Raw genomic sequence first — 27,347 nt, 5'->3', positions numbered from 1 at the left:
ATCCACCTTACTTGTATCTTCCCACTCTTATCTCTTCCCTATTCTTTGTTATATTAATCCCGATCCTTCGTTTCTTAAGTAAAAAAATGACAGCCAGCGATAACGGTCTTTCTTACCATGAATTGCATCGTGACCTTTTGTTGCTATACTAATAAATAAATGAATAAACATAATGCTGATCTTGAAGGCAGACTGAAAACTATCCACCAGTTTATTTCCTTATCACTTTTTAACTTATGTCTTATCTCTAGTCGTCTTCTGACAGAGCAAGTAAATTTATTTCACATCTGACATGGAAGAATTAATCTTTTCTTCCTTATTGTAGCAGACTTCCAATTTATCCATGATACCTTAAATCTGAGGGGAAATGAAGGTGAAATTTCACTGTATAACTTTCTTCTTCAAAGAAATAGGGACAACACGTTTTGTGGAAACTTGATAAAACAAATAAAACTCTGCCTCCCTTCACGGCAATCAACGACGAAGGTAAACATTATGAAGAATGACTTTGAAGGATTTCCGTAGAGAATCATAAAATGGTCCCTTCTCTGGAAGTTTTGTTGGTTTGGGATTTACACACACACACACCCCCAAATCCAAATTTTCAGAAAGCAAAAGGTATGGGGGGGGGGGGGGAAGACTAAGTAGCTCCTCGCAAATCAGCAAATTACTTTTTATGAAAACAAACATCAGCTTCCCAAACATCCCTTTTAAGAATGAAAGGGACTTTTCCACAAAGCAATACAGAGAATTTCTGCCAAGAGATAAAGTGATCAAATGCCAGAGGTCCACTGTAGATATTAACAAATTGTGAATCCAAAACTATCTCCAAAATTAATAAGTAGCTCCTGCATCATTTAAATAAGTTCTAAAAAAAAAGAATCCATAAAAGCAATGCAGAAAATCAATACAATATTTCTTCGTAAGCCCCAGTACCATTACTAGTCTTTCAGGGAGAGCTATCTGCAAGGCAGGAAGCTGGTATGCTTTCTTACAAGGAGATCCAACACACAGAGCCTCCCACTCTTCTGTTTTCCTGGCCAAGAACACCACCCCCCTTCACCCACAGGTTTCCACTGATCCAGCTGAGGATTTTTCCCTACTTACCCCATAACAAATACCTGGTACTAAGCACAAGAAAGCCTAGCAAAACGCTTTTAATGAAATCAGCCTGGAAGGATGGATGCCTTATGGGACTTCTCTCGTGTAATGTCGCGTGCATCAAGGAGCACCTAGGAGTCCAAGCATTCTTGACTGTGGTCAGCCAAAACTCTGAGGAATTGTTTATCAGTGCCTCATGCCTCTTTCATTGAGAAAGGTATTTTATGTTTATTTTAGTAAACAGATAGTAATTAATCTGCAAAGATAAAGCATGGAAGGGGTGTTTAAAAAAAAATTAGTTTCCCAGCAACTGTAGTGCCTTGGGATAAATTTCCCTCAAATCTAAGCCTACACAGAAAATTGTTACTACTTATATCTGTTCTTTACCAAGATGTTACGTGGCAACATTAAGAGTCATAGGAGGAAGCTTACAGTTCATGAATGCCATGCACTAGCTTAGAACAGGCACTGAAAACTGATTTCTAAATAAAACCAAGAAAAGGAATTTCTGATAAACAGAATATTATTACCCAGAATAGCATCTAACTGGGAAACCTCTAAGAACAACATGCCAGTAATTTATTTCTTGTAGGAAGGAAACTGGAAGCATTCTCCTCAATCCCATCACCCCAACAGACTCTAACCGTGTTTCTCACTGATAACTGCACAATGGCTTATTTGTTTCTTCCTCTTAGATTTCTTTTAGATTCACCCCCTCCCCCATGGATCACTGTTGTGAGTTACAACCTGAAATACCATTTTATTAATTCATCTAAAATATCAAGCTTTTTTTTTTTCATCCATATAGGGCCACTGTTTGGTTTCCCTGACATGAATCTGTAAACTTTCCCTGGTACATAACTTTGAGATGACTAAGGGCTGGTCCATCTCTCTCTAGGTGCTCCCATAGTGCTGGGACAGAACAGGAATCCCTCCTCCCACAGGAGAATGCTCTTTCACCACCTTCCCAGAGAGCAGCTCTATACAAACAGAGGAAAGAACAATGCTGCCTCCAAAATAAAATACTATTTCTCTTTGAAAAGAAGATATATTTTCTCAGACATTTTCCATTCAAACACTGATCAGCTCAGACTGATCAACAATAGGGTATAGAGGAACACATTTCAGGATTATGGTAGTTGGACTCCACAGGCTAGAAAGGAAAAAAAAACTTAAGTGCAGGCAAAACCACACTGTTTCATAAAGCAAATTTGCTCTCTGATATTGAAGAGCACGATTTAAAGTGACCTATCAGCTAAAAAGAGAGCACATTGAACATTAATGTGCCCAAACAACAACAACAGAAGAGTTGGGTTGCTTTTGAAACAAGCAGATCCATTAGTGTGATTATGCTAATAAATATTATGTCAATTAGGTTTTAGATACGAGTCTAATAGAGACTAATTTCTGCTCTCAGGAAAAGCATACTGGCCCAGAGTAAAGAGCAAATTTTACAGCAGATGAACAATAAGTAGCCAAGCAACAAAATCATTTCACCATCACCTAAATGCATTTTCCTATCTCAGAAATGCAAGTGGTTTCAGAATCAAGAGAGATGAACAACAGAAAGTAAGAAGTTATTTATGCAGCCCACATACGCCATCTTGGTAAACCATCGCTTGGCCTGATCAAGCCAAGTCTAATAGAAGGTCTGGGTCACAACAGACGACACAGAGTGCACCAAGTGGAATCGATGTGCTTGTGTCTCTCAGATATTGCTGCAGCCATTCAGGGAGAGAGAAAGCTGACCTGCAGGGGTGATTGAAGGGAGTCAGCAAAGAGGAAAAAATACCAGTTCTGGCCGGTGGTAAACAGATTAGGACAAGCACTCTGGAAATGGCTTCAGCAGTCCTCCAGAGCTTTGGTGTGCTCACCAAAACCAACTCAAGGACACCTAGGGAGATCATACAACAGTAGTATCTTTGCTCCCTGCTTTCCAGTCACTTGTTCCTTATCCTTTCTCTTACCTCAGAAATCAGAGGAGAAACAGCTCAGCTATAGAGATAAGGCAAACATAAACATCTTGTAGTTGGGCAAGCAGGCTTAAGATGCAAGTGGGATCTTGGGAGGGAGGGAGGATGAGGACTGGGTGGGGAGGCAGGGTTAGAATGAATGTGAGCAGGTGCTATTTGCATTAGAGAACTGGAACATCAAACAAATTCATGATTTGTAGGAGCTCAGCATTTTCTTATGGACTTTACAGAATTCTTCATAGTTCATTGACATGGTTAAGGAGGATGCAACTGGGAAACACCTCCCTCCACAGTCCAGAAAAACCTTTGATCCAGTGGTAAAATGTGCTGGAACTCTTTCCACATCACAGAATCACAGCAGTGATGACCCTGCTGTGCTGAGGTCATCATTCAGCTGAAAGCTGAACAGCCAGTGTCTATAAGGTCACTATAGTTCACAGTCACTAGATGACCATAGCAAGCCATACTACACAAAGATAATGAAGAGATAACCACACACTAGTGGAAATTCAACATATTATTTCATCCAATGCTACAGAGGCAAGCTGTAAAGACGGGTCTGGTATGCCTTTCAACAATACAGTCATCTCCAGTATACTACTAAGTGGATTTTTTTAAACATTCTCTGCCACCAAACTAAAAAGCTGACTATATTAGAGATTTAACAAATGTTGTGGCTTATAATCCTTACTATCTCTGCTTCACCAAAAGAAGATATCTAAAATTGAATTTAAAAAGTAAAATTGCACTTCATTCAAACCTCAGTAATGGGCTGGCAAAAGAAGCATGTTTAGTTTTGAATGAGCTGCAGTGAAACATTAAATACCTCAGCTGTTTCAGGAACTCAACATCGGAGCTGCTGTTAATGAGCTTGATGAACTCCTCATACGAAGGAGCATATGTGTAGTCTTTCTTCTGATGCTCATTCATCTGTTCCCTGTACTCCAGCTGGCTGAGTAGCATTCGGTTAATATAATCCGGATCACTCAGCAGTTCCACCACTGGTTTCAGTACTGGAGAGGAAAAATATTTTAAAACAAAATCCTTACGCTGAAGAATAACTGCTGTCCTTCAAAAGAAAATTGCAGATAAAAGGCAAAAATAAATACGCAAGTTGATAAAAATCCAAACCCAGTCTTCTGGACAACACAGTACGTTTGAGATTGGATGTACCCTCTTGATAAAACTGTTTGTTTATTCTATTACACAGATTGATGTACATTGACAAAGCTGAGCTCTATTTGGAAAATTCCACGTGGTTTTGTTCCTTCTGCAGTGTGCCTTGAAGGCTATGACATTACAGCCACTATAAATGAAAAGTAAACTGAATCACATAATGTACTTGAGACTTCATCATTTCTGAGTTTTACTTCAGTGACATAAAAAATGACTAGTGCATTTATAATCAGATTAAAGTGTAGCTGATAAAATAAAAAGCAAAATAGAAAACCCTCAATTAAAAAAACACACTGGATAAATTGAAGTCTAAAACAATTAATTAAATCTGGTATCGTGATTCAGTTATAATCACATCCTTCAGTCCATGGATTCTATTTATCTGAATAAAATACAAAAGGCCAGAATTACTCATACAATCACTAAAAATAATGCCATGGAAGACTGCAAAAGTGTTCCTCTGAAAAAAACAGAAGAATGGAATGGACAAACTGTTTTATCCTGAAAGGTGCTGAACAGCCTGGCATCAAGTCAGGAGAGTCAAGTAAGTACATGTATGATTTTGTATGAAGTGTCTTACTGGTTATCACAGAAATTAAATTTCAGAATTTAAAAGCAGAGCATCAAGATTTATACATAATGAAGTCTGTAATTACTAATATTGTACAGTTGCAAATGGTTAATCATCTCTGATCTTTGATCTACCTTTTGTTGCAAGTATTTCTGCAAGGACTATGCGCAAGCTGACAGACTGGACATCCTTTGAGGGTAGGAGACAATACACCAGAATTTGAGAACATTTTTGCAGGAATCTTACTTCTTCATCAGAGCTCCTCAAGCATGGGTGTAGCAAAAAAGGTCTCGGTGGATCTTCCTGCCTAAATTGGGGGGGGGGAGAGGAAAGAAAGAACGAACTTATATACCACTTGTATCATCAGTAGTCACTAATGGATAAGCTATCCAAAATCCATTATCTGGTAGGTAACTTCAGTAAATAAACACTTCAAAACAATGTATATCTTTCAACACCTGCTAATTTTTCTTAATGATGTTAAATTTCCAAACTCCTCTGTCCTGTCAATGTCTTCACCTGCTAAAACAGAAATACAGTATTTTAAAACTGTATCAAATATAGAGAGCCCAGCAAGTGGGAGGAAAAACGTTTCTCAGAATAAAAAAACAATTGTACCATCACTGAACTTACAGTGAAATCTTGTCCAGTTTTTCAGAACAATCAACAAGACAAACTCCTGAAGCAAATACATTCCTGTGCAGCAAACTAATTATAGACCCAAAGCTTTAAGCAGAGGATTTAGGATCACATCTAGTTTGAGAAACAGGTCTACCTGTTAGATACTGAAGTCACCATCTTTCCTTATCTACTGAGAGATTTATTTGTCAGTACCAAACTGGTCTGTTTTCAACTTGCCACCTGCAGGCTACATCAAATTGGTCTGTGCAAGATACCTATATAGTAACAGACATGGCATAATCAGCCATCTACACTGTAAGTGGAAAACCAAATTAGAAAAAATTATTAAAAAGAAACACCCATAGATGTAGAGACAGGGTGGAATCATGGTGGCAGAGAAAGGTGAATTGACTCCCAACGCACAAAGAAACTTGGCCGGACAAGTCCCCTCAGTAGTTCAGCAAGTGAGAACTGACTGTATTGTTACCAGTGTCCGTGGGGTATATAAAGCATGCAAGTGGAAAGCATGAAACTATAGGGGCTCAGCGTATGTGTGCAACCCCACCTTTGGGGCAATACCCCATTAGGCACCATGCTCACCCCAGAGGGAGTGAGAGGCCCTGGACTTTAGGCTTTGCTCAGGCTGATAGGTCTTTCAAGTCCCATCCGAGTCACTTCTTGGCCAGTTCACAGATTTGGTGAGTCACCTCTTGGTTAAATCAAGTAACAACACTTGCTTGGATCTGAGCATCTCAGGCATGCAAAGATCACAGAATCATTCAGAGAAGAGAGAACTTGCCTCAAGCTGAGTCCTCTGATCAGCAGGCTGAAGCTAGAATATGATCATGTTATATACTAATAAAACACCACAGAAAAAAAAAAACCAAAACTAGGGAACAAAGTCAGTTTTCCTCCATCACCCTAAATGCTTCAGAGCGAAAGTCCATGCTGCCTGCCTTTGGGGGAGTCAGACCCTTGCCTTCAGTTAATTCTGATGCAGCTTCAGGAAGGAGCAGAACACTCGCAGCCAGAATGGCTCTCAGCCTGCCGGAAGACATTCACTATCATTCACGCAATAACTCAAAGGGATATGCAAGCTGGATGCTAATGGATGGAATAAATCCAAAATTTCTTGCTGGTTTCACTTTGCTCTTGGTGAAAGAATTAGGCTCCTAATTTAAAGAAAGTACATCAGGCCTGCAGTTAGGACAGGTATAGTGCGCTATACTATATAGTAACATTACATTCAAGAAAGCTGGTTCGGTATTCAAGGACCACTTGCTCCAAGCTCAAGATTGGTGCATCCCCAGGAGGAAGAAGTCAGGCAAATGAGCCAGGAAACCTGCATGGATGACCAAAGAGCTTCTAGAGAAACTCAAATGGAAGAGGGAGGTTCACAGTACATGGAAAAAGGCACTGGCCACTTGGGAAGAATATGAGTGTTGTCAGGGTGTGCAGAGATGTGACAAAGAAGGCCAATGCACACCCGGAACAAAATCTGACAAAGGATGTCAAGGATAACAAGAAGGACTTCTTCAAACACCTCAGCTGTAAAAGGAAGACTGGGGAAACGGTGGGCCCTCTGCTGAATGAGGTAGGGGCCCTGGTGATGCAAGATGCAGAAAAGGAGTTACTGAATGCCTTCTTTGCTTCAGTCTTCACTGCTAAGGCTGGCCCTCAGGCATCTCAGCCTACAGAGGAGTGAGAGAAAAGGTCTGGAGAAAGGAGGACTTCCCCTTGGTTGAGGAGGATCGGGTCAGAGATCACCTATGCAAACTGGATCCTCACAAATCCACGGGCCCTGATGGGATGCTCCTGTGAGTGCTGAGGGAGCTGGCAAATGTTCTTGCTGAGCCACTCTCCATCATCTTTGAAAGGTCATGGAGAACAGGACTGGAAGACAGCAAATGTCACTCCAATCTTCAAAAAGGGCAAGAAGGAGTACCTGAGAAACTATAGGCCAGTCAGCCTCACCTCCATCCCCAGAAAGGTGATGGAGCAGTTCATCCTGGAGGTCATCTCCAGGCATGTAGAGGACAAGAAGATTATCAGAAACAGTCAACATGGATTCACCAAGGGAAGATCATGCCTGACCAACCTGACATACTTCTATGATAGTGAGACTGGCTGGGTCGGCAAGGATGTTGTTTATCTCGACTTCATTAAGGCATTCGACACCATCTCCCATAGCATCCTCACAGGCAAGCTAAGGAAGTGTGGGTTGGATGAGTGGACAGTTAGGTGGACAGAGAACTGGCTCAACAACAGAACTCTGAGAGTCATGATCAATGGAGCAGAATCTGGATGGAGGCCCATAACTAGCGGTGTTCCCCAGGGGTCTGTGCTGAGTCCAGTCCTGTTTAAAATACCCATCAATGACCTGGACAAAGGGACAGAGTGTAACCTCAGGAAGTTTGCTGATGATACCAAGCTGGGAGGAGTGGCTGATACACCAGAAGTCTGTGCTGCCATCCAACAGGCTGTAGAGCTGGGCTGGGGGGAACCTGATGAAATTCAACAAGAGTAAGTGCAAGGTCCTGCACCTGGGGAGGAACAACCCCAGTACAGGCTGGGGGCTGAACTACTGGAAAGCAGCTCTGTTGAAAAGGACCTGGGAGTGCTGACAGACAACAAGCTGACCATGAGCCAGCAATGTGCCCTTGTGGCCAAGAAGGCCAACAATATCCTGGGCTGCATTAAAAGGAGTGTGGCCAGCAGGGCAAGAGAGGTTATCCTCCCCCTCTACTCAGCCCTAGTGAGGCCACATCTGGAGTACTGTGTCCAGTTTTGGGCCCCCCAGTTTAAGGAGGACAGGGAACTGCTTGAGCAAGTCCAGCGGAGAGCTACCAATTTCCAACCTTAACAATTCTATGATTCTATGATCAGGGGATGGGAGCATCTCCCTTATGAGGAAAGGCTGAGAGACTTGGGTTTGTTTAGCCTGGAGAAGAGAAGACTGATGGGGGGATCTTGTCAATACTTATAAACAGCTGAAGGGTTGGTATCAAGAGGATGGGGCTGGACTCTTTTCAGTGGTGCCTAACGACAAGGGGCAATGGGCACAAGCTGGAGCACAGGAAGTTCCACCTCAATAGGAGAAAAAACTTCTTTCCTGTGAGGGTGCCAGAGCAGTGGAACAGGCTGCCCAGGGAGGCTGTGGAGTCTCCTTCCCTGGAGACACTCAAAACCCACCTGGACGCGTTCCTGTGCCCCCTGCTCTAGGTGTGCCTGCTCAAGCAGGGGGGTTGGACAAGATGATCTCCAAAGGAACATTCCAACCCCTATCATTCTGTGATTATACTAATATACTCCTTTTCCTGCCACCAAACAGGCAAATAGGTCCTCCCTGCTCCTGCCAATCATGATAGGCATTTGGGGAAGATGACAAGACAGGGTCTTTCGGAGCTAACAGCAAAGGGTGTTTATGCCTCTGCTGCAGCATGAAGCACTGGGTGGGTGCTGTGCACCACTGAGCATGCACAGCTGGATGAGCAGGACCATGACAGCACAGTCTGTGTTATTTGCTGACTCTCCACAGACAGCTCTTCTGATCACAGCTCTGAAATTACAGGAAGCAAACCTTCCCTGCCTCGATTTTGTGCCCCTACTGACAAGTTCATCTCTTCATAGGTGCCAATGGTTTTCTGGACTTCTCAGAACAGGTTTGACTGGATATGCCAAGGCAACTCCTTAGTGCGGGTCACAGCAGCATCTTTTCTTTATACAAAAAGATCTGTAGAAGCAGCGACAAGGTGCCCTAGCAGTTCTTTCATGGACACATGCTTGATGTGCTCCAATCATAGATTTGCAGTTTAACAGCAAGGTGACCATGCCAGTGGTTACAGTGAGACAGAGGCAGTGTTACCTGAGAGGCACCACAGTAATTTCCAAAGGCAGCCAGGACTGGTCTTCAGTAGAAGGCTCTACGGTGTTACAAAGGCTCAGATCCCTCATGTCTCATACCAGTGCCTCCTCTCATCGTCTATAACATCTGCTTCCTTCCCAGAGCTGGAGGCTGCTGTCCTGCTTAGAGTCAACTGACTGTTACTCACAGAGCTGCTACAAGTGCATTGCCTCTGTACGTGAAAAAACTGACCAAGAACTGTATACAGTCAAACCAAGAGTTTTCAGTTACACACCACTATATGGCCACCAGTGACAGGCAACATTGTGTAACAACTGATTTTTCCTAGTTAGTCCAGGAGGGAACAAATATGTTGGAAGAGTAACAATGCTCTAATAATAGCTCTAATTCTGTTCTAATAATACAAGTCATTTGTCTCAAGGTGACCAAAATTAGCCCTTTAATTTTCAGAACAACATGAATGTAAAGATGACATTTGGTTTGATTTGTCTGAAGGCTCTTATTCAATCCCAAACCAAATATTTTGTTTTCAAACATGGATCATGGAGGGGGTTTCAATTGTTACAAGTAGGACAAATTTCAAAACAAATCCCTTGGAACAGCTTGGATGCAAATACTCTGTTCTTCTGAGGAGCAGTGGTTTATGAAGATTATGTGTAGTCTTCATTATCAACCAGCACAGGTGGTGCAGCTGACTGAGCTCAGAAAGCTGTTTATCTTGTTCTGGTGGGATCTTTTCTCTCTGGCAGCTGAATACCTGTTTTCCTCAGCCCATTTCCATTCCTCTTGCATGCTCCAGACATACCCTACAGCCTTCGCTACACTGCATCAAATATTCCCCATCACATGCTCTCCCTAAAGGCTTTCATTATTTATCCAAAACCAGACACGTCCCAGGCAGACTACTGGCAGACAGAAAGTCTGGGTCACTTATGTACAGCCACATCTTATTGAGGAAGTAAAGTCTTTCTTTTCTGGACAGGTTGGTCCACCCAAAGTCAGCCACTCAGAAACACAGCCAGAAGCAGAGAAGCATACACAAAATGCTGGCAAACAGGATGACTTATACCAAACATCAGTTAGCTAGCAGCAAACTAACCTCTCCTAACAACTGATTTCTGTGTATTAAAAAAAAATTACAGAGAGTTAGAACTAAAAGCAAGCAGTGATTGCTTTTTAGCCCATAAACACAAAACCCATCCTTTTTGGACACTCTTACCTTATTTGTGGGACATCCTGCATAGCTATGCCTTCATAACATGTGCAAAGCACAAAACAGAGCCATAATGCACATAAAATTTCACTAAACAGATTAGTTGCCTTTGCCTTCAATACCTCTCTACAAGTCTCCTTGAGGAACACCACTCTGGGACTGCAAACACCCTGGAGCATTAACTGCACCTATACTATCATCCATGCAAGAGAAGTAATTTCTCATACTTTGTCTCCACACTGTACAAATTTATTCCCAGTCAACAGCCAATACATACAGCTTGGCTGAGTGGGACATATGCCAGGACTTTTCTGACACACTGTTAACAGAACACAAACGGAAAATGGAATAGAATAAACAAGTAGAAAGGCAAATATTTGATTCTTAACCTTCTAATTTGTCTAATGTGTTCCTACCTACAGGAGTGCAAGGGGAGACTGGAGTTGCACATTGTCCAGTTGACAGGCCATTTAAGAAGAGTTTCTTTTTTTTCTGGAGTGATCTCCATTACATAAGACGACATGAGTAACTAGAAGAGGGGTTCTTTCAACTTTTTTCCTAGGTAAACTGTACCTAAAATGTCATCTAAAAAGCAAAAGTGAAGACCAGAACCGCACCAAACCTTTATTAAAAGATTAGAGAAACAAAGTCTTCAGAAAATTCTCTAAACAAGCCTTGCATATCAGTGCCAAACAGTTGTGTCAACAAATCCTGCAGTTTTCATTGCTGTTTGAGCAAGAGAAATAAAGGGGAGACTGAAAGCAGGAGAGGAAGCTTGGGGGGAGGCTTAACAGCTACAAAATAAATCAATATGCCAGTGGTAAAACAGACAAAGCAAGACATCCAGGCTTATATCCTCCTTTGTATTTACCCATGAATTATTACACTTTATTCCCCTCAATATAAGCATTGATATGCTTGCAGGGAAAGTATATTGTGTGTCAACAAAAGGCCTGCCCAGAAAACAGCGTCCCTTGTAACTCAGGCTTCCCCTTCACTGATGCCCATGGAAAAAAAGGAGCAGTGAGCAATCACAGACGTATTAACACCACTGCTCAGCTACCAAACTGTGTCTGTTTACTACCCCAGAGCGGGAGCTAAGATGTCCTGATCAGGCATATTCTTAAGGCTTGATAAAAACTCTACATCTTCAACTCTGTGGGAATGTGATCAAAAGTAAAGAAAGGCACTGTGCATTTTGCAGAGATCAAGAAGAAAAGCAGAACCTTAACTGCAGTCTGCATCCATGTACACAAGGCAGACTGCTGCTACATCTCTCCAGTGTCAATAAAGATATTAAGCACTATTAAATAACCCAAATAGTAACACAGGCATTACTTCTCTTCCTATCCAATTCTGAACATGTGTTATTAGGACTGTGTGGTTGGATTTTCCAAGCAAAAGGTCACTTCATAATCACTGAAAACTCTTAACTAAAGCTGTGTGCAGATATTTTTAGAGAGCGCTTTAAAGCCCAGCCAATTATCCATAAATTCTGAGCACAACTGTGTGTAGTGAACTAATATAAATGTGGCACTCTAGCAAACCGTTCCAAAACAGGAATGATACAAGCTTTGTAAAGCAGGCTCATTTAATCTGCTTTAGGCAATAGAAAAATAATGGCAAGTGGCAACCTAATTCGTTTGTGTCTTCTTGAACAATCAAGACTTAAGTAATAGTGACATATATTGGTGTATCAAGATGCAGGTGACTTCAGTGATTTAAAACAGTAGGCAGAACTCATGCTTTACACAGCATGCTTACAGGTCATATCCCTCATCATTCCCCTGTGAGCTACAAAGCCAGCCTTAACCTTGGATAAGTTTCTTTTCCGTAATTTTCATTTTATGAAATCTTTAAGCCTGCTCTGAATTTTTAACTCTCTTCAATGCTACTTCATAGCATCAGAAAACAGGAGGATTTCCCTTCAGCTGCCCCACAAACCAGTGGAAGATCAGGCAGCAGTCTGTGAATATAGATCCATAGGTAGGGCCTGCCAAAGACAATTCCTCTGCACTGGGTCTGTTCCAAGCAGTACTTTTGTTTGGGACCAAACTGACATCTGCTGTAACTGTTCCCTGCTCTGAGACTGCTTCATGCAATTACTGAACGCATATCCCGCTGAACATCCAATACTAAGACTTTACCTCTTACTGCTGCAAACCTGCAAGCTCATCCAGGACTTTATAAAGGAAAGCAGAACAGCAGATTTGCTTTGATACTCCTGAAGACAAGTACTTAAAACATTACCAACATTATAGAAATACAAACATTTCCTTCTCATGCTATAATGAAGCAACTCTGAGCCAATATCAACACTTCTTTAACAACAAATCCTCATTTCTCAGGAATGCAGGACCCATGGTAGTTCTGTAATACTGGACTATCATCTATGACTGGGCTTCCAAGTTTCCCAAGACAGGGACCTCATGGAAATCTCTCTTTTTATCTAGGGTCTACTCTAGATACCCAGGGTTTTAATTAGGACCGTCTGGTAACTCTCTGTATTGTAAAGACTCATTGCAGTCAGGAGTATTAAAAGACTCTTAGTATTTGTGGTTGACTATGCTCCTGATGCAAAGAATTGTCTTTATTTTTATATAGTCTCAATCCTCACGATGGCATGGAAAAGCTTAATAATTAATCCTAAAAAGGGGTGAAAAAATTAAAAGCCAACCCCAAAGTTATCATTTACAATGGCCATACAACTTGGGACTTTGCAGGTGTGGGGTTGGCAGTACCACTGGCTCAAGGGCAAGAAACCCAAAATAAGTACACTGATTAGGAGACATGCATGACCAGGAACTTAATGACAAACAAGACAAATCTGTCTGCTTTGAAAACAGGAAGCAAGCAAATAAATAAATTATACCCCCCCCCAAAAAAAAAAAGAACCCAAGAGCCTGTAAAAACATTAACAACTCTCAGGAAATTATGTAAGGGTTCTTTCTCTTTAAATAAATACATAAATCACAAAATGTTCCCTTCAGCCTTGCTATTTCTTTAATTAGTCTTTCAAGAGAGTCTTGCAGAGTTACATTTAAGTCTCAATCAGTGCAATTGTGAGCTGAAATGCACATGCAACTCACTCTAAATGACTTTAATCAGTACATTCAACACTCACCATGCACTTTCATTAGAGTGATTCTGAGAACTATCTCACACATGCAGCCTGCATCTCTTCACCTGTATTGCCCTCAGATCTCTAAGCTTCTTGAAAGTGCAGCAGAATGCAAACTGCTTGATCTATTTGAACTTTCTAAGAAATAAAAGAAACAAATTTACACCTTTACAAGCTAGCATCATAAACATGTGTAAAAAAAGTACTTTAAAACAACCTAAACCTCTGAAAACAAACCACACCAAATGCAAAAATCAGAACAAAAAATAAGGACAAAGCCAACACCAAAATTTCCACAGCTACCATTTTTATCCAGATGCATCAGCAAGTTTTATAGATCACTTTACCTAATATTTACTGTGAAGATAATCATATCATTTACACACATCACAGCTACTTCTTTCAAGAAAAAGCATTTGATAGGTCATGTTGATAACAGACCCTAAGAGTGTATGAATGGCTTCCAGGTTGCGGTATGACCATATCAGCACCACAATGTCCCAATGCTGTTGTGGTGTCTAGATCATGCTCAATAATTAATGGGAAACCCAAACTTCCAACACTGAAGCTTGAAGGCAATGGCGAGCCTTAGACCCGGTGCTACTCACAAGTTAACTTCAATAACACACTCAGACCTCGGCTTTTTGTGACTGTTTAGTTCTCAGCACTTTCATACAGCTGCTCCCATTGCAACAAACCTCTACAATTTCATACTAATCCTCTTGATACTCCTTTCCAGAGGCTGAGTGTGATAAGCAGCTCTTAGCATTCCTAGTTTGTGGGTGGCAAATGGAATTATAAAAGAAAAACAAGAACTGTGGGAGGTGTTTAGTAGCTATCCTGACAACTTGGATGCCTCTATAGGATTAACTAAGTTAAATCTCAAGTGCTTAAATTCCCTTTGCATCAATCTGCTCTTGATCAGTTTGTGGTGGCAGCACCTTTTATTTTTACAGAGTATCTTATCACACTACATATTATAATCACAAAAAGTACAAGTTATATATCCTATATGTGCACAGGTATTCACACGGGCCAAGAAAGTTAAGAACTGAGTTGTCTTCTTACCCTGTTAGTAATACATATGAATCAAAAGGTATACTATCAAAACATGTATAATATGAACCTAAATCCCCAAATTGCTTGTCATACTGATCACTCAAACAGCAGTTTCCCCACAGCACTTTCCCCTCCTCACACTTTCCAAGGGCTTTGAGCCCTTAACTATAGGTTCTGAATCGGCACTGGGAGTAGCCTGCAGGCCCCAAGCATCCATTTTGCTAAGTCATTACTTATGCTGCAAATGTGGACACAAAGACACACAAACGCTTCTGAGCATCCCATGAAATGTCATGTAGCAGTCAACTTGCCAGAAGCAGCCTGCAACACCACATATCCATATTTGCAGAAAACAATGCTTCGTCTACCTTTGGGATCAAGGTGCCCCAGCTGTAGGACAAAGACAAACAGAGAACACTCCCAACCAAAAGATGTAGGAGTGTGGGGGAAAATTATCTGTGTCACTGTGACCGTCTCACCAAGACTTGTTCAAAGAGCACTGCTTCTCAGAAGGTTCAAGAAGAGGCAACAATTAACCATCTTCAAATCCCATTTTCCTACTGATTTCATGTAAGCAGATCTAATTTTGCCTACACTGCAGTTTAGAGACCACTAACAGGGTGTTATTTATCAAATGTTAACAGTTCTGTAGTAATATCTGATGTGGTTATTCTTAGCCCACAATAAGCGTAAGTGAACCTCCTCTTCCTTTCATGTGGACAGCTTCACAGAAAGATGCTTATATTTGTTTTCACCGATACTGACTGTGCATTTCAGCCAGAGGAGTCGCTGCCTCCTTTCAACATATTGTGTTACCAGAGTAAGATACATTCCTGGGATCAGGTAATTCTAGTCCCCAAAAAGTATACTGCTACCACAGACAACACTGCGCCCATATACCAACATGAACATTTCCAGCCTTATACACCACCTCACTCAGCTCACGGTCAGTCCTTGATCACATAAAATAGCACTGCCAGTATTCGGCTTGCTTATATTCTGCTTAAAGTAGCCAACAAAAGACAGTTGAACAAGATATAAAGGAATGAAAGGATAAAAGCTACTATAAGACAAGAATGGCCAAATATACCCTCTCTACCCTTGGCTAATCCTGTTATAAATGCACTCCTGATTCTGTAAAACGTAGGGGAAAAGAGCAGTAGCTTTTACCGATAAATCCAAGACTGATTTTTCTTCCATATCTCAAACTCATGAACTAGCTAACACAGAGAAGTATCATATTCCATTTCTACACTGAGCTAATAGTAGGAATGAAATCGGTTTCCTATCTAAAATACTCTGTATTGGCACAAATTTTGTAACTGAAAAGTGACAAGATCCTTTGGAGGCCCAACTGGGCCTCAAGGTAGCCACCAGTGATACATGTCAGATGAGAAAGTTGGGAGCTATCTTGCCTACAGCTTGCATGGCTCTGCATCACCCCAGATGGTTCTGCCCACGGCTAGAGCATCTCTGCCCTTATTTCACTCTATAAAAGTGTCTGGCAGGTGCAAGAAAGACAGTCACCCTTAAAGAAAGTCAGGGAATAGAATGAAAGAAAGGGGAAACAGACCTAATACTACCAGGCTTCTCTCTCCAGATTCTCTGCCTCCCACTGGCCAACATGGAAGTAGCCTCTCCTCTTCTCATGCTCTCCCTCATTCAGGGAAGTATTCTTCTTCATCTGTTGGCCTCTGCTGGCCATTTACCTTGAGCTATTTATTACTAAGTGGAGCCTTACAATGACTAAGATAAGCCAGGAGGAAAGCAGGAGCAAAGGAAAGGACTGTAGCATCCTTCCTCATTCTGAAGGGTCACCGCCTATTTTCAACTATCAGATATCACAGGTTAAAGTTAGTCAGCGAAAGCAGAAAGGTAAAGGGATTTCTGTGGCTGACATGCAGCCAGTGACAAAACACATGAACTTCACGCTGAAGAAACAGACATCTCTGTCCTCCTGGGCACAGATTGTTTCTTTCTGTTACTTCACTGGATTTATCTGTTGCCATAAAGGAAAACTGAGACAGGCAGCTTAGGTAGCACCCCATCCAGAGATGGTACAGGAGGCATTTAAAACTTCGTAAGCCACCAGATAACAGACAAAATGCCCTTTGCTGTCACACTGCAGTATAAACTGTGCAGTGGAAACGAGATGCGGTGCTCCAACAGGCATCGCAACAGGAAAGATACCTTGCTCTAATTACAGTCTCTATTCCACTATATTTATCATCCAAACCTAACTGGATTGATTATTAGAGACAAGGAGGGAAACGTGAATGCCAATTTAAATGTACTATTGCCTTTAAAATGTTGACAGAAAGCAAAGGTAAATGAAGAAGATCTGTGTTCCCTACGTTTAGAAGAATTTTCTGTGTTTGAACTGTGGCAATGTAGAAATGAATTGAAAGCTTTCCAGGAAACTCTATTGCCCAAGCTGCAAGTGACATACTTTGTAGATCCCGCTCTATAGCTTTAACTGTCAGCGGGTTCTAGCACAGTAAACTCCATAGCGGTAGGCAATTTAGTACAAAACTCAAATTATTCTTAAAACCACAAATTACCTTAAAAAGAAAACAGTATCAGAGTCTTCAACTGTGCTTCCAGGTTCATTACATGCACGCTCAGATCACCTGGCAGTACAATTTCAATCTGAGCATATGAGCACAGTGTCACATTTCTGCTGACTTTGTCATAGTGCATACATACAATTTAAGCCCTCTCTCCATCTGCCAAGAAAACGTGAGCCCTGCACACTTTTCATAAAGCCTCCTGGACTTTTTGAGCAGGTTTGGATGAGCAGCATGAGGATATACTAGTGCTTCACATTTTGCATCATGCAGCATCATGCTGCTAATCAGCTGTTACGCACCTTAAAAGCAGACCTTCCTCCCCGTGAATTTACAGCCTTGCAGTATGTGAGAACCAGTCAGTGGGTCCAATTTCAACTTATACAAAATCTGAAGTTGTGTGTGGGGTTGCTTGGGGTTTTTTAACCTGCTATCACATTAATTCTTGATAGGATTTTTTTTTAATGCAGCCTGCTTTATCCAGCATTGACTAAGGTGTATTTACCATTCCAAAATGAAAAAGTTAATTGGAAAACACCCAAGAGAGTTTATTTTAGCTCTCCATAGTGGAAATAACAATCCAGTGAAGACCTAGAGGAAGTGGTCATAATTCTCAGTAGATAAGGAACCTCATCAAGAATCAGCATTAATAATAATTCTGCAATCGTAGATTCTATATCCCTAGATTCGAACAGGAAAACATTTACACTTTTAAAAAACCAATACCATCCTCAGACTAACTGTTCAAACTCTTCCCAAAAGCAAGTATTTTACTGTGATAAAGGGCAAGTGCAAACATAATGCGTAGAAATCAAGGAGCACACTTAGGAGCTTCACCTGACCGAGAGATTTCTACCACATTCCAGAGCTGAAAGAAAATCGTATCTGGAACCCAATGAAAGATTTACTGCAACGTGCGTACACCTTAATTTCTTTTCTCGAATGTAACAACCCTTTAGGTTTTTTTTTTTCTTTATTTCCTACCCATTAGTTTACATAAAGCTGGCATCTACCCCAATACATTAACCCTATCTTCTGCTTCAGAACAGAAAGTGTGAATGGCAACACACAGACTAGTCACCAACAGAAAACAGTTGATCTTTTTTCCCCTGAAGGGGTGTTAAAAATACGTCGATGTAACTGTAAGCAAAACAGCTTCATAGTACAAAATGTATAGTCTAAATCTGAATGGCCGAAGCATATTTCAATTATGATAACTGAAATGCAGGTAAGCGCAAATATAAGCCCAAATCCCACGAACTGTGTATTCAGATGTGGGAACTGCATAGGCTAAGTGTTCCCATGTGCAATTACAGTTTGGGTGTAACTCTAGCATTTAGTGGACAGCTGACCTTTCTAAGTGGACAAAGAGAGCCTTGCTAAAAAGAAGATTCATGGAATTAGTAAGATAACCTGAACAGACAAAGAAAAGCCAGTCAACAATTTTTCCAGTAGAAAAAAAAATCTTGTTATTGCAGGACAGGCCCCTTACAGAAACCTTGAGGCTTTGCCTCCCAGGGCTATAAGAAATGGGAAACTGAATGGAAATAACTCTGGTGCTGTTTTGGGAAAGGTGCAAATAACTATCTTCTTGTCTGTTGACTGCTCTGACAGCCCCTCTCCTTCCTCTTGCAGGTTCACACTACTTGCAGGAACTGCTCACGCAGCCCACCTCCTACCGTGAGCAAAGGATTCAAGGATGAAACTGAAACAGCAGTGAATCCGAACTCTGAGAAAAGGAAGACAAGTGTTTACTTCCACAGGTCTTGTGGATGCCCTGAAGCCTGCTTGATCTCTAAAACTGGTAATAAACCTGAACTGTTTGCTTTATCAGTTGCCTACAAAAGCATTACACTCTTCAATATAGTACATCTGAAAGCAAAGAGAGAAGCAGAAAATTCCAGTGAAACGCAATTTTGATTTTACCTGGCATTGGCTCCTTTAAGGTCACAGAAATGCAAGAGTAAAGCTTTCACTACATCGTTGCAGACAACTTTAACTACATCAATATGACTCAGCCTCTGTCGCAGCTGCTTGGCAATCTCCCAGAAGTCTTCAGATAGCAGCTGGTACAGCTGCCCTTCATCTCTGCTGAGTTGCCCATACCAGGACAGGATGTAATCTCTGTAGCTGTAGTCAAACACTGAAAGGAGAAACAAAACAATAAATAGCAACAACTGCAAAAGAGGAAGGCACACCAAGATACAAAAAACCATAATCCTCCATGCTTCTCCTCAAAAATTAGATGGGTAATAGGTTTCATATCTTCTTCTTTGCGTTTTAAATTCTTGCCAAAGAAAGTAAGGTTGGCCAGTTTACAGAAATCTGCACCAAACAGGTTACTGGAGGTCACTTTGCAAAGCCAAGCCTGTAAGTGGATTTGCTCAGTCACGTTACTAGCTACACACAAACCTCAAACTAATACCTGTCTCCCAACAGTGGATTTGGTTATATGAACTATCATATAATCTGTCTGTGACTAGGCTGTTGCAGACTGAAACCAGCCTTCCTTACATAGGAATTCAACAGTCTCCATTTCAAAGTCACAGTTAAAAGAAGAGGTGGTAAGATTATTGGATTTCAAAAGACATATACAATACTGAACAACACTGCAGAAAGTAAATTATAGGATTGGAAGAGCTAGAGATAAGAGAGAACAAGTAGATTAGTGAGAAAGCATGAACTTCAAAAATGATGAGGTATTGCAAACCACACCTACAAGCAATAACCAAGTCTACAGTAATTACAAGTCCCATGGCAACACCATCTTCTACCATTCTGACTTTTTTTTGACAACATTTGTGTGTCACCAGTTTTACTGATGTTTCACTATAGCAGATGTCTCTGGAGGTGTAGGAGGGAGCAGGAGGTGTTCAGGGAGCATGCATGAGCCATGTTTAGCAATTACAAGATGGGGAAAAAGCTGGGGTGGAAGAAGTCAGTTCACATCTACCAGAGGGATAACTGAACAAGAAGGTGGAAAATAAGTCACATGCCTGACAATCTGAGTAGCTTCTTTACCAGACATCCCAAATTCAGACTTCTTATATCAAAAGTACATCTCATTTGTCAGTGTAACACCATGGTGCAAAGTAATCATGTGACCTCCACTATTTCTTGATTTCCACTTTGATGGAAGTTGTTTGGCAGCTTAGTAAACTATAAAAAGCTCCCTGGCACCATGAGAGTGAACTAATAACACAGTAACAGCAGAACAACTTAAGTTGAATACTTTTGTCTGCCCAAAATACTAGCAGATCTCATCCTACAGCACCTTGTTAAAAACATCCCAAATGAAAAGGGTAAAATTGATAAAAGTTTCTTGTCAAATGCTTCATAAATCAACTTCCTCAGGTTTATAAAGAAAGAAACTGAGTCACTTCACTGAATACACTGAAATATAAAACTAAAAGCCTTTTACTAAGTAATTTCAAGGCTTTTTAATTACTTATTCAGAAAAACATTTCAATCAATCAATAAAGAAATAGAAGTTTTGAGTCTTTTATCTGATCCAGGAGAGGGAAAAAAGATATGCAGAGCCATATAGCAGGATGGGAACTTCCAACGCTGAAACATATTTGATTCCATTACTCTTCTAAAATAGAAGAAATCATATTTCATTGAAAACCACCACCCACAAATACTACAAAGTGATAAAAACAGTTACAAAAGGTAGTGGTCTTCTGATAAGCAAGCTGTAGAATAATCCCTTCATACAGTGAAGAGCAAGTGGGAACAGTGTTTTATAAACTGAAGTTTATTACTTATCCCAATCTCCCATGACAATACACATTTTAAGTATCTATTTTTCCACAGCTGTCCCCATGCCCTTCTGCAACCACCTTTTTTGTATAGCTTGGTTACTCTCTTGTGTTGAAATACTTGAAATGCTGTGGAAAACCAAGCACAGCAGAGGTTCTTCCTTTTCATCTACTCTGTAAGAGACCCATAATTTCTGAAGTGCATTCAAAACACACTGTATTTGTTATCATCATCACTGGCAGATAATTACTTACTTTTTTAGATTTTCTTACAGACACCCTCTCTAAACTAAAATGAATGCAAGGGTGCAAAGTAGCGTATTTCTTCAGCACCTAAGAAGCCAAGTCATGGTGTAGAGTGGTGTCTCCTACAGACATCTATTGGATAGAACGCTACAAAACAAGAGTTCAAGAGTAAAGCTTGTGTCTCAATCCCTTAGACTATATTATATTTCAGAACACGTATCTACTCCCACCAATCCTTAATTTATAACTGTATTTTTAGGCAACTCCTCGCCAAAATGAGCTCAGTTCCTCGATCACTCCATAATCACCATTGCATCCAATGTTAAGTCTCTCTGCTCTGGTAAAGCACAACATTCAAACATATAACAATGTTGATTAGTGAGGTATTACAAGTGCACAACTTTGCAACTTTACTATACTCCCGGCTGAAATACTTGAGGCAAGATCTATTACACTGGGAATACACCTGCTCAGATATAGCAAGGGAATGGTAAGGTTCTTCATCTAGGTGTACCACATAGAAGAACCATGAAATCTAGTGGCAGTATCAAACTAAACACAAAAGATCACCACTCATCACCAAAAATTAAGCCATGCAAGTATGAAATATTTCACTTGTGTTTCTCTCTGCCAATTACACACTTTCAATACCTTAAACGGATTAAACCATGTTTTCCTGTACCTGTCTTTCATAACTCTCTTCCTTAACATCCTTTCTATAGTCTCCTTGTCACCTCTGAGCCTTGTGGCCCTTCCTGCGTCACAACAGTTTAACCATGCTGTTGTCTACAAAATTCAGGGTACTTTAGAGCTCCAAACATATGCCCAAATGAACCATGAGACTGCTTTTAGGTCTTTGTTTAAAAAGAATTTTAAAAGGACACCAGCCACAGACACTAACAGCAGTCTTTGCTGGGGTAAGACACTGCCTCATCTGTACGTGTCATCCTGGCCACGATGCACTGTTGCTGCTGTAGTTTCACGCCTACTGATGCAGCTGGTGCCTCTGTCAGCACTCTGAAGAAATACAGGAAACAAATGTAAGAATTTTGTAGAGTGCAGCTTGTTTCCTTCAGAGGAGGAATCTGCTCACCCGTCTACTCTCATTATTTTTACACGGCACGTTCTCTAAAACATTGAAAACAACTGGTCAGAAGACAAGAAATTAATAAAAAGAAGAGCAGAACACACTTTCAAGACAATACCTTACTACCACTAACTCAGCTGCTACAAACATGAAGCACATTTCTTCTGATTGAATCAGATACAGTGAGAGCAGTAAGTCTGATGCAAAACTGTAGAAACTTCTACTGGGTTTTCTAAATTAGTTCAGGAGATCCAAGTCCCCAGTTGTTACAATCTGATTAAAATTAACGTGAATGTGAATTTGTGTCCACATGAATGTGAAGTTGAGCCTCTTCAATTACTCTTTTTAAAGACTGTAAACTAAGAGCATTGGGACTAGAGAGCCAGACGCTTGTGTGGAGGTTAGTGAGGACACCCCTCTAGACCCTTCCTTCATTCCTAACCTCATGCAGGTAACTGCATAGTAACTGCTATCCCTTCTTCCACATTCATTCATTCAGTGGCTCGGTGGCACCACAGGAGCCAGTGGGTCAGACTGGCTTCAAAATCTGCCATTTGCAGAGCTTCATATTAGACAGTTTTTACACTGCTAAGATTCATCACCCAACTTTATGAAAGAGAACACAGAAATCTGACTAACAAGGACTAATTGCCTGCCAGTCTTCAAAAAGCACCATAAAAAAACCAGACCTGAAATATTCTCCCTGTGCAAATCCATACACAGACTTCCAAGATTCAAACAAGAAGTAAACATCCTTTTCTGAAAGCACTGGAGAGACCAGAACCATTACATTATCCACATCCAAAACTCTCCTGTGACTATATGAACAACAGAAGAGAAGGTATAGCTACAACCCTAGCTTAGGTTATTCTAAAACAGCAAGCATCACAATCTGTAAAATAGAAATGTAACATTAATATGAAATGTGTTAAGATCCTGCATCAGGAAACCACCAAACAGCCAAGAAGTGTTATTATAATGTTATGATAACCATATCATACATGTTGTAGTAGCACAAGCTATACCTGAAGAAAAATACTTTCAATAAAAATTTAATTAATAAGATGATAGACTGTACCACCAAAAAATTACCCTCAAAAATCAAACTAATATTAAAGCCCCTATATTTAACTCCCTAAAAATTACTAAGAAGTAATGTGAATATACAACTCTCATTTCCAAGACATTAATTTAAAGAGACAAAGGCCATCATTCACTTATTGCATTTTAGATCTTACTATGTTTTAGCTGTACAAATTAGGATTATGAGTTTTATATTTAACATTATCTTTATTATTGAAGATTCTCATTCCCACTAAGTTTTTATAGACCATTGTGTTAAAGGTTGGCAAAACGCTGTGTAAATGCCCAGACTTTAGTGACTGGGAATGTGCCCCAGTCACTAGCAACTGTGATTTATAGATTTCAGTTCTCTTGTTAAAGTTTGTACTTGGAAAAACACTAGCACTTCTTGATTTACTTGCATTTTACAACATTATTCAAACTCGATGAAACTGACATGTTTCTTTAACAGACTAGATGTTATCTTTGTGCATAGGTGGATGGCATCTGTGCAAAAGGAATCATACCATGACATTCTCCCATTCCACACTAGTTTATTTTTATTAAAATTTTCTTGACATTTGCTTCTTTAATCATTATTATGAATGTGCAGGAAAAAACATGAACATTTCAAGAAATATAAACAATATAGTAAAATATAATCTTAGAAAGATCTAGGAAATGCATTTAAAAAAAAAAAAAATCAAAGTTCTGTTCAAATAGTTTTGCCCAGGTACCCTTTGCCAAGAGTTCTTAGCTCCAAGTGTTTGAAACCCAGTAGCAGAGAGAACATGAATTCAAATTAAGTCTTGCTCATATTTTGGACCCAAACAGCTAATTTTTTGAGCTCTATGGAAAAAAAAAAAATACAGCTTTTCAGAGCGGGAGAAGCTACTGACATTTAGAAAAAAAAGTTGCAATTTGTGGATCTAAAGTTGAGAAATGAGAGATTGGGAAAAACTCCTCCTGTAAAGAGAAGTCCTGCCTTATATCCCCAACAGATTTCTTAAGTGGTCCACAAGAACGCAGACAGCAAACAGTACGCTGTGCAACAGCGGCACAAGTCTGACGGAGCAGTCTCTCTTAAGAGACACGTTCCTAAACTACCAGATGATACAGGCTGAAAACATGAAGTTACCAGATAAGCAACAGGAAGTATTAAAAGGCTAAAAGTATTTGTGAAAGTGGGTCATCTTTTCTTTACGTAATATAAATGAAGTGCAAACAAGAATCAAATCAATCTATCAAGAAAAAGCATGAAAAATACTGAAAAGAACATTTCAGTGTTAGTCACTCAAGCACTACCAGCTGAAAAAGGGACTGGGGCGAGGGGGCTTACCACTAAAAGGCCTTCTATTTCTGCCAAATTCAACTCTGATTTTGAGCACTTAGAGTTCATAAAACACACCACACAGTAGCAGGGCTACTTCACAGCTTTCCCCGACCTTGTATCTACAGCTTATGCAAGCTGCTATAGTTCAGAATGAAGAAGCACTCTGAAGCAAGACCTTACACTTGTCCTTGTTGAACTTCATAAGGCTCTTGCTGGCCCACTCCTCCAGCCTATCCAGATCTTCCTGCAGAGCAGCTCTCCCTTCTGGAGTGTCTACTTCCCCACTCAATTTGGTGGCATCAGCAAACTTCATCTGCAAACTTGATCCCGTTAACCAGATCACTTATAAAGATGTTGAATAACGTTGGGCCCAATGTTGATCCCTGGGGGACTCCACTTGTGGCAGGTTACCACTTGGAAAAAGAGCTATGTATCACCACCTTTTGGGTGCAGCCTGTCAGCCAATCCTCCACCCACTGCACAGACCACTTGCCTAGGCCATAACGCATTAATTTCTCCAGGAGGAGGCTGTGGAGGACCATATCAAAGGCCTTGGAGAAGTCCAGGTAGACAATGTCCACTGCCCACCCCATGTCAACCAGGCAAGTCACTTTGTCATAGAAGGCCACCAGGTTGGTCAAGCACGATCTGCCTTTAGTGAAGCCATGTTGGCTTTTCTCAATCACATGTTTCATTTAGCTGGTGATGGCCCCCAGGAGGATTCATTCCAAAACTTTCCCAGAGACTGAAGTAAGGCTGAGGGGCCTATAGTTACCCAGATCCTCCCTCGAGCCCTTCTTGTAGATAGGGGTAACATTTGCCTTCTTCCAGTCCTCTGGGACATCCCCCGTTCTCCATGACTTCTAGAAGATTATGCAGAGTGCCCTTGCAATGACATCAGCCAGCTCTCTCATCACCCTCGGGTGGATGGCGTCAGGGCCCGTTGATTTGTAGGAGTCAAGCTCCTGTACTAATTCATGTACTAACTCTTCCTTCACCAATGGTGGGTCTATGTTTGGATCAACCGGCAATTTTGTTCCCAAAGCCTGGGACCCAACAGTGTTGCTAAAGACAGAGGTAAAGAAGGTGTTGAGGACCTCTGCCCTTTCAGCATCATCGGTGATTGACTCTCCTATTCTGTTTAACAGTGGGCCCATGTTTTCCTTCTTTTTCTGCTTATGGTTGATATACCTGAAGAACGCTTTCTTGTTATTTTTGACATCTACAGCCAGTTTTAATTCAAGCTGGGCTTTTGCTTTTCTAACTGCATCTCTGCACACTCTGGAAATGCCCTTGTAGCTCTCAGTGGATAATCCTCCACTTCTCCATCTCTGGTAAGCTTCCCTTTTGGATTTGAGTAGACCCAGGAAGTCATGGTTGAGCCATGGGGGCCTCTTGCTCCGCTTACTTCCCTTCCCTTTGTAGTGGATAAATTGGCTTTGTGCTTCCAATAGAGAGTTCTTGAAGAACTCCCAGCACTCACTAGCTCCTTTGTCTTCCATGGAAGCTTCCCATCGAATCCCTCCCAATTGAGCCCTGAGTGCACTGAAGTTTGCTCTTCCAAAATCCAGAACCCTTGTCTTAGTACTAACCTTCAGCACACTCAGCAGGATCCCGAACTCTAGAAGGTTGTGGTCACTGCAGCCAAGACTGTCACTAACTGAGATGTTACAAAGCAGACTTTCTCAGTTTGTGAATAGCAAGTCCAGCAGTGCCTCATTCCTGGTTGGCACATCTAATGTTTGTATCAGGAAACAGTCCTCTATACATTCCAGGAACTTGGTGGATGACACGTGAGCTGCCATATTGTCCTTCCAGCAGATGTCTGGGTAGTTGGAGTCACCCATCAGGACCAGGTTCTGTTGGCCAGAAGCTTGCTTTAGTGCCCCAAATATCTCTTCATCAGCACCAGCATCGTGGTTAGGAGGTCAATAGCAGATGCCCACTGTGAGGTCCTGCTTGGAGATGACCCCTTTGACTTTAACCCAGAGGCATTCAACAGAGCAGTCGCAATCACCATAGTTGGCTTCTATACATGCAAGGTTTTCCTTACTGTGGAGTGTGATGACTCCACCTCTTCTACCCTGCCTGTCTTTACGAAAGAGCCTGTAACCGTCTGTTACCATCCCCCAGTCTTTTGAGTTGTCCAACCATGTTTTAGTTACTCCTATGATGCCATACCCTTCTGAGTGGGCACAGAGCTCCAGTTCCTCCTGTTTGTTACCTAGACTGCATGCATTTGTATACATACACTTGAGGTGATCACTCTTCTGTTTCACCTCTTGGGAGACAGCTAAGGAACCTTTATCACTACACTGCTTGGCCTGACTTACTTCCCCATTGGACGTGCTGGTGTGAGCATTTTTGCAAAGGATCCCACCCCGCCAAGTCCTTCAGTTTAGAGCCCGCCTCACCAAGTTAGCCAGCCTTCTGCTGAAGATTCCCTTACCCCTTTTAGACAGATTGATTCCATCCCTTCCTAGCATGTTGTTGTCATTGAAGAACATCCCACTGTCATAAAAGCCAAACCCCTCACAGTGGCACCAGCCACGTAGCCAGGAGTTGATATACATTATGCGCCTGTTTCTGGC

General features: G+C 41.1%; 1 protein-coding gene across 2 annotated transcripts in view; it reads right to left on the bottom strand.

Moving 5' to 3' along the window:
* SNX25 (sorting nexin 25) overlaps positions 1-27,347 on the bottom strand; it is a 91,909-nt gene that overhangs the window by 48,507 nt on the left and 16,055 nt on the right. For both annotated transcript variants that reach the window (XM_075091250.1, XM_075091251.1), the window contains exons 3-5: positions 19,194-19,410; positions 4,956-5,128; positions 3,901-4,087 (exon numbers count right to left, since the gene is read on the bottom strand). In XM_075091250.1, coding sequence (XP_074947351.1) covers positions 3,901-4,087; positions 4,956-5,128; positions 19,194-19,410 — 577 coding nt within the window. The remainder of the gene's footprint in view (positions 1-3,900; positions 4,088-4,955; positions 5,129-19,193; positions 19,411-27,347) is intronic.

The sequence above is a fragment of the Phalacrocorax aristotelis genome, chromosome 4 (genome assembly GCF_949628215.1).
Source record: "Phalacrocorax aristotelis chromosome 4, bGulAri2.1, whole genome shotgun sequence".
NCBI lineage: Eukaryota > Metazoa > Chordata > Aves > Suliformes > Phalacrocoracidae > Phalacrocorax > Phalacrocorax aristotelis.
Note: the sequence above shows the minus strand (reverse complement) of the source record. Positions and strands in the feature narration are given on the sequence as shown.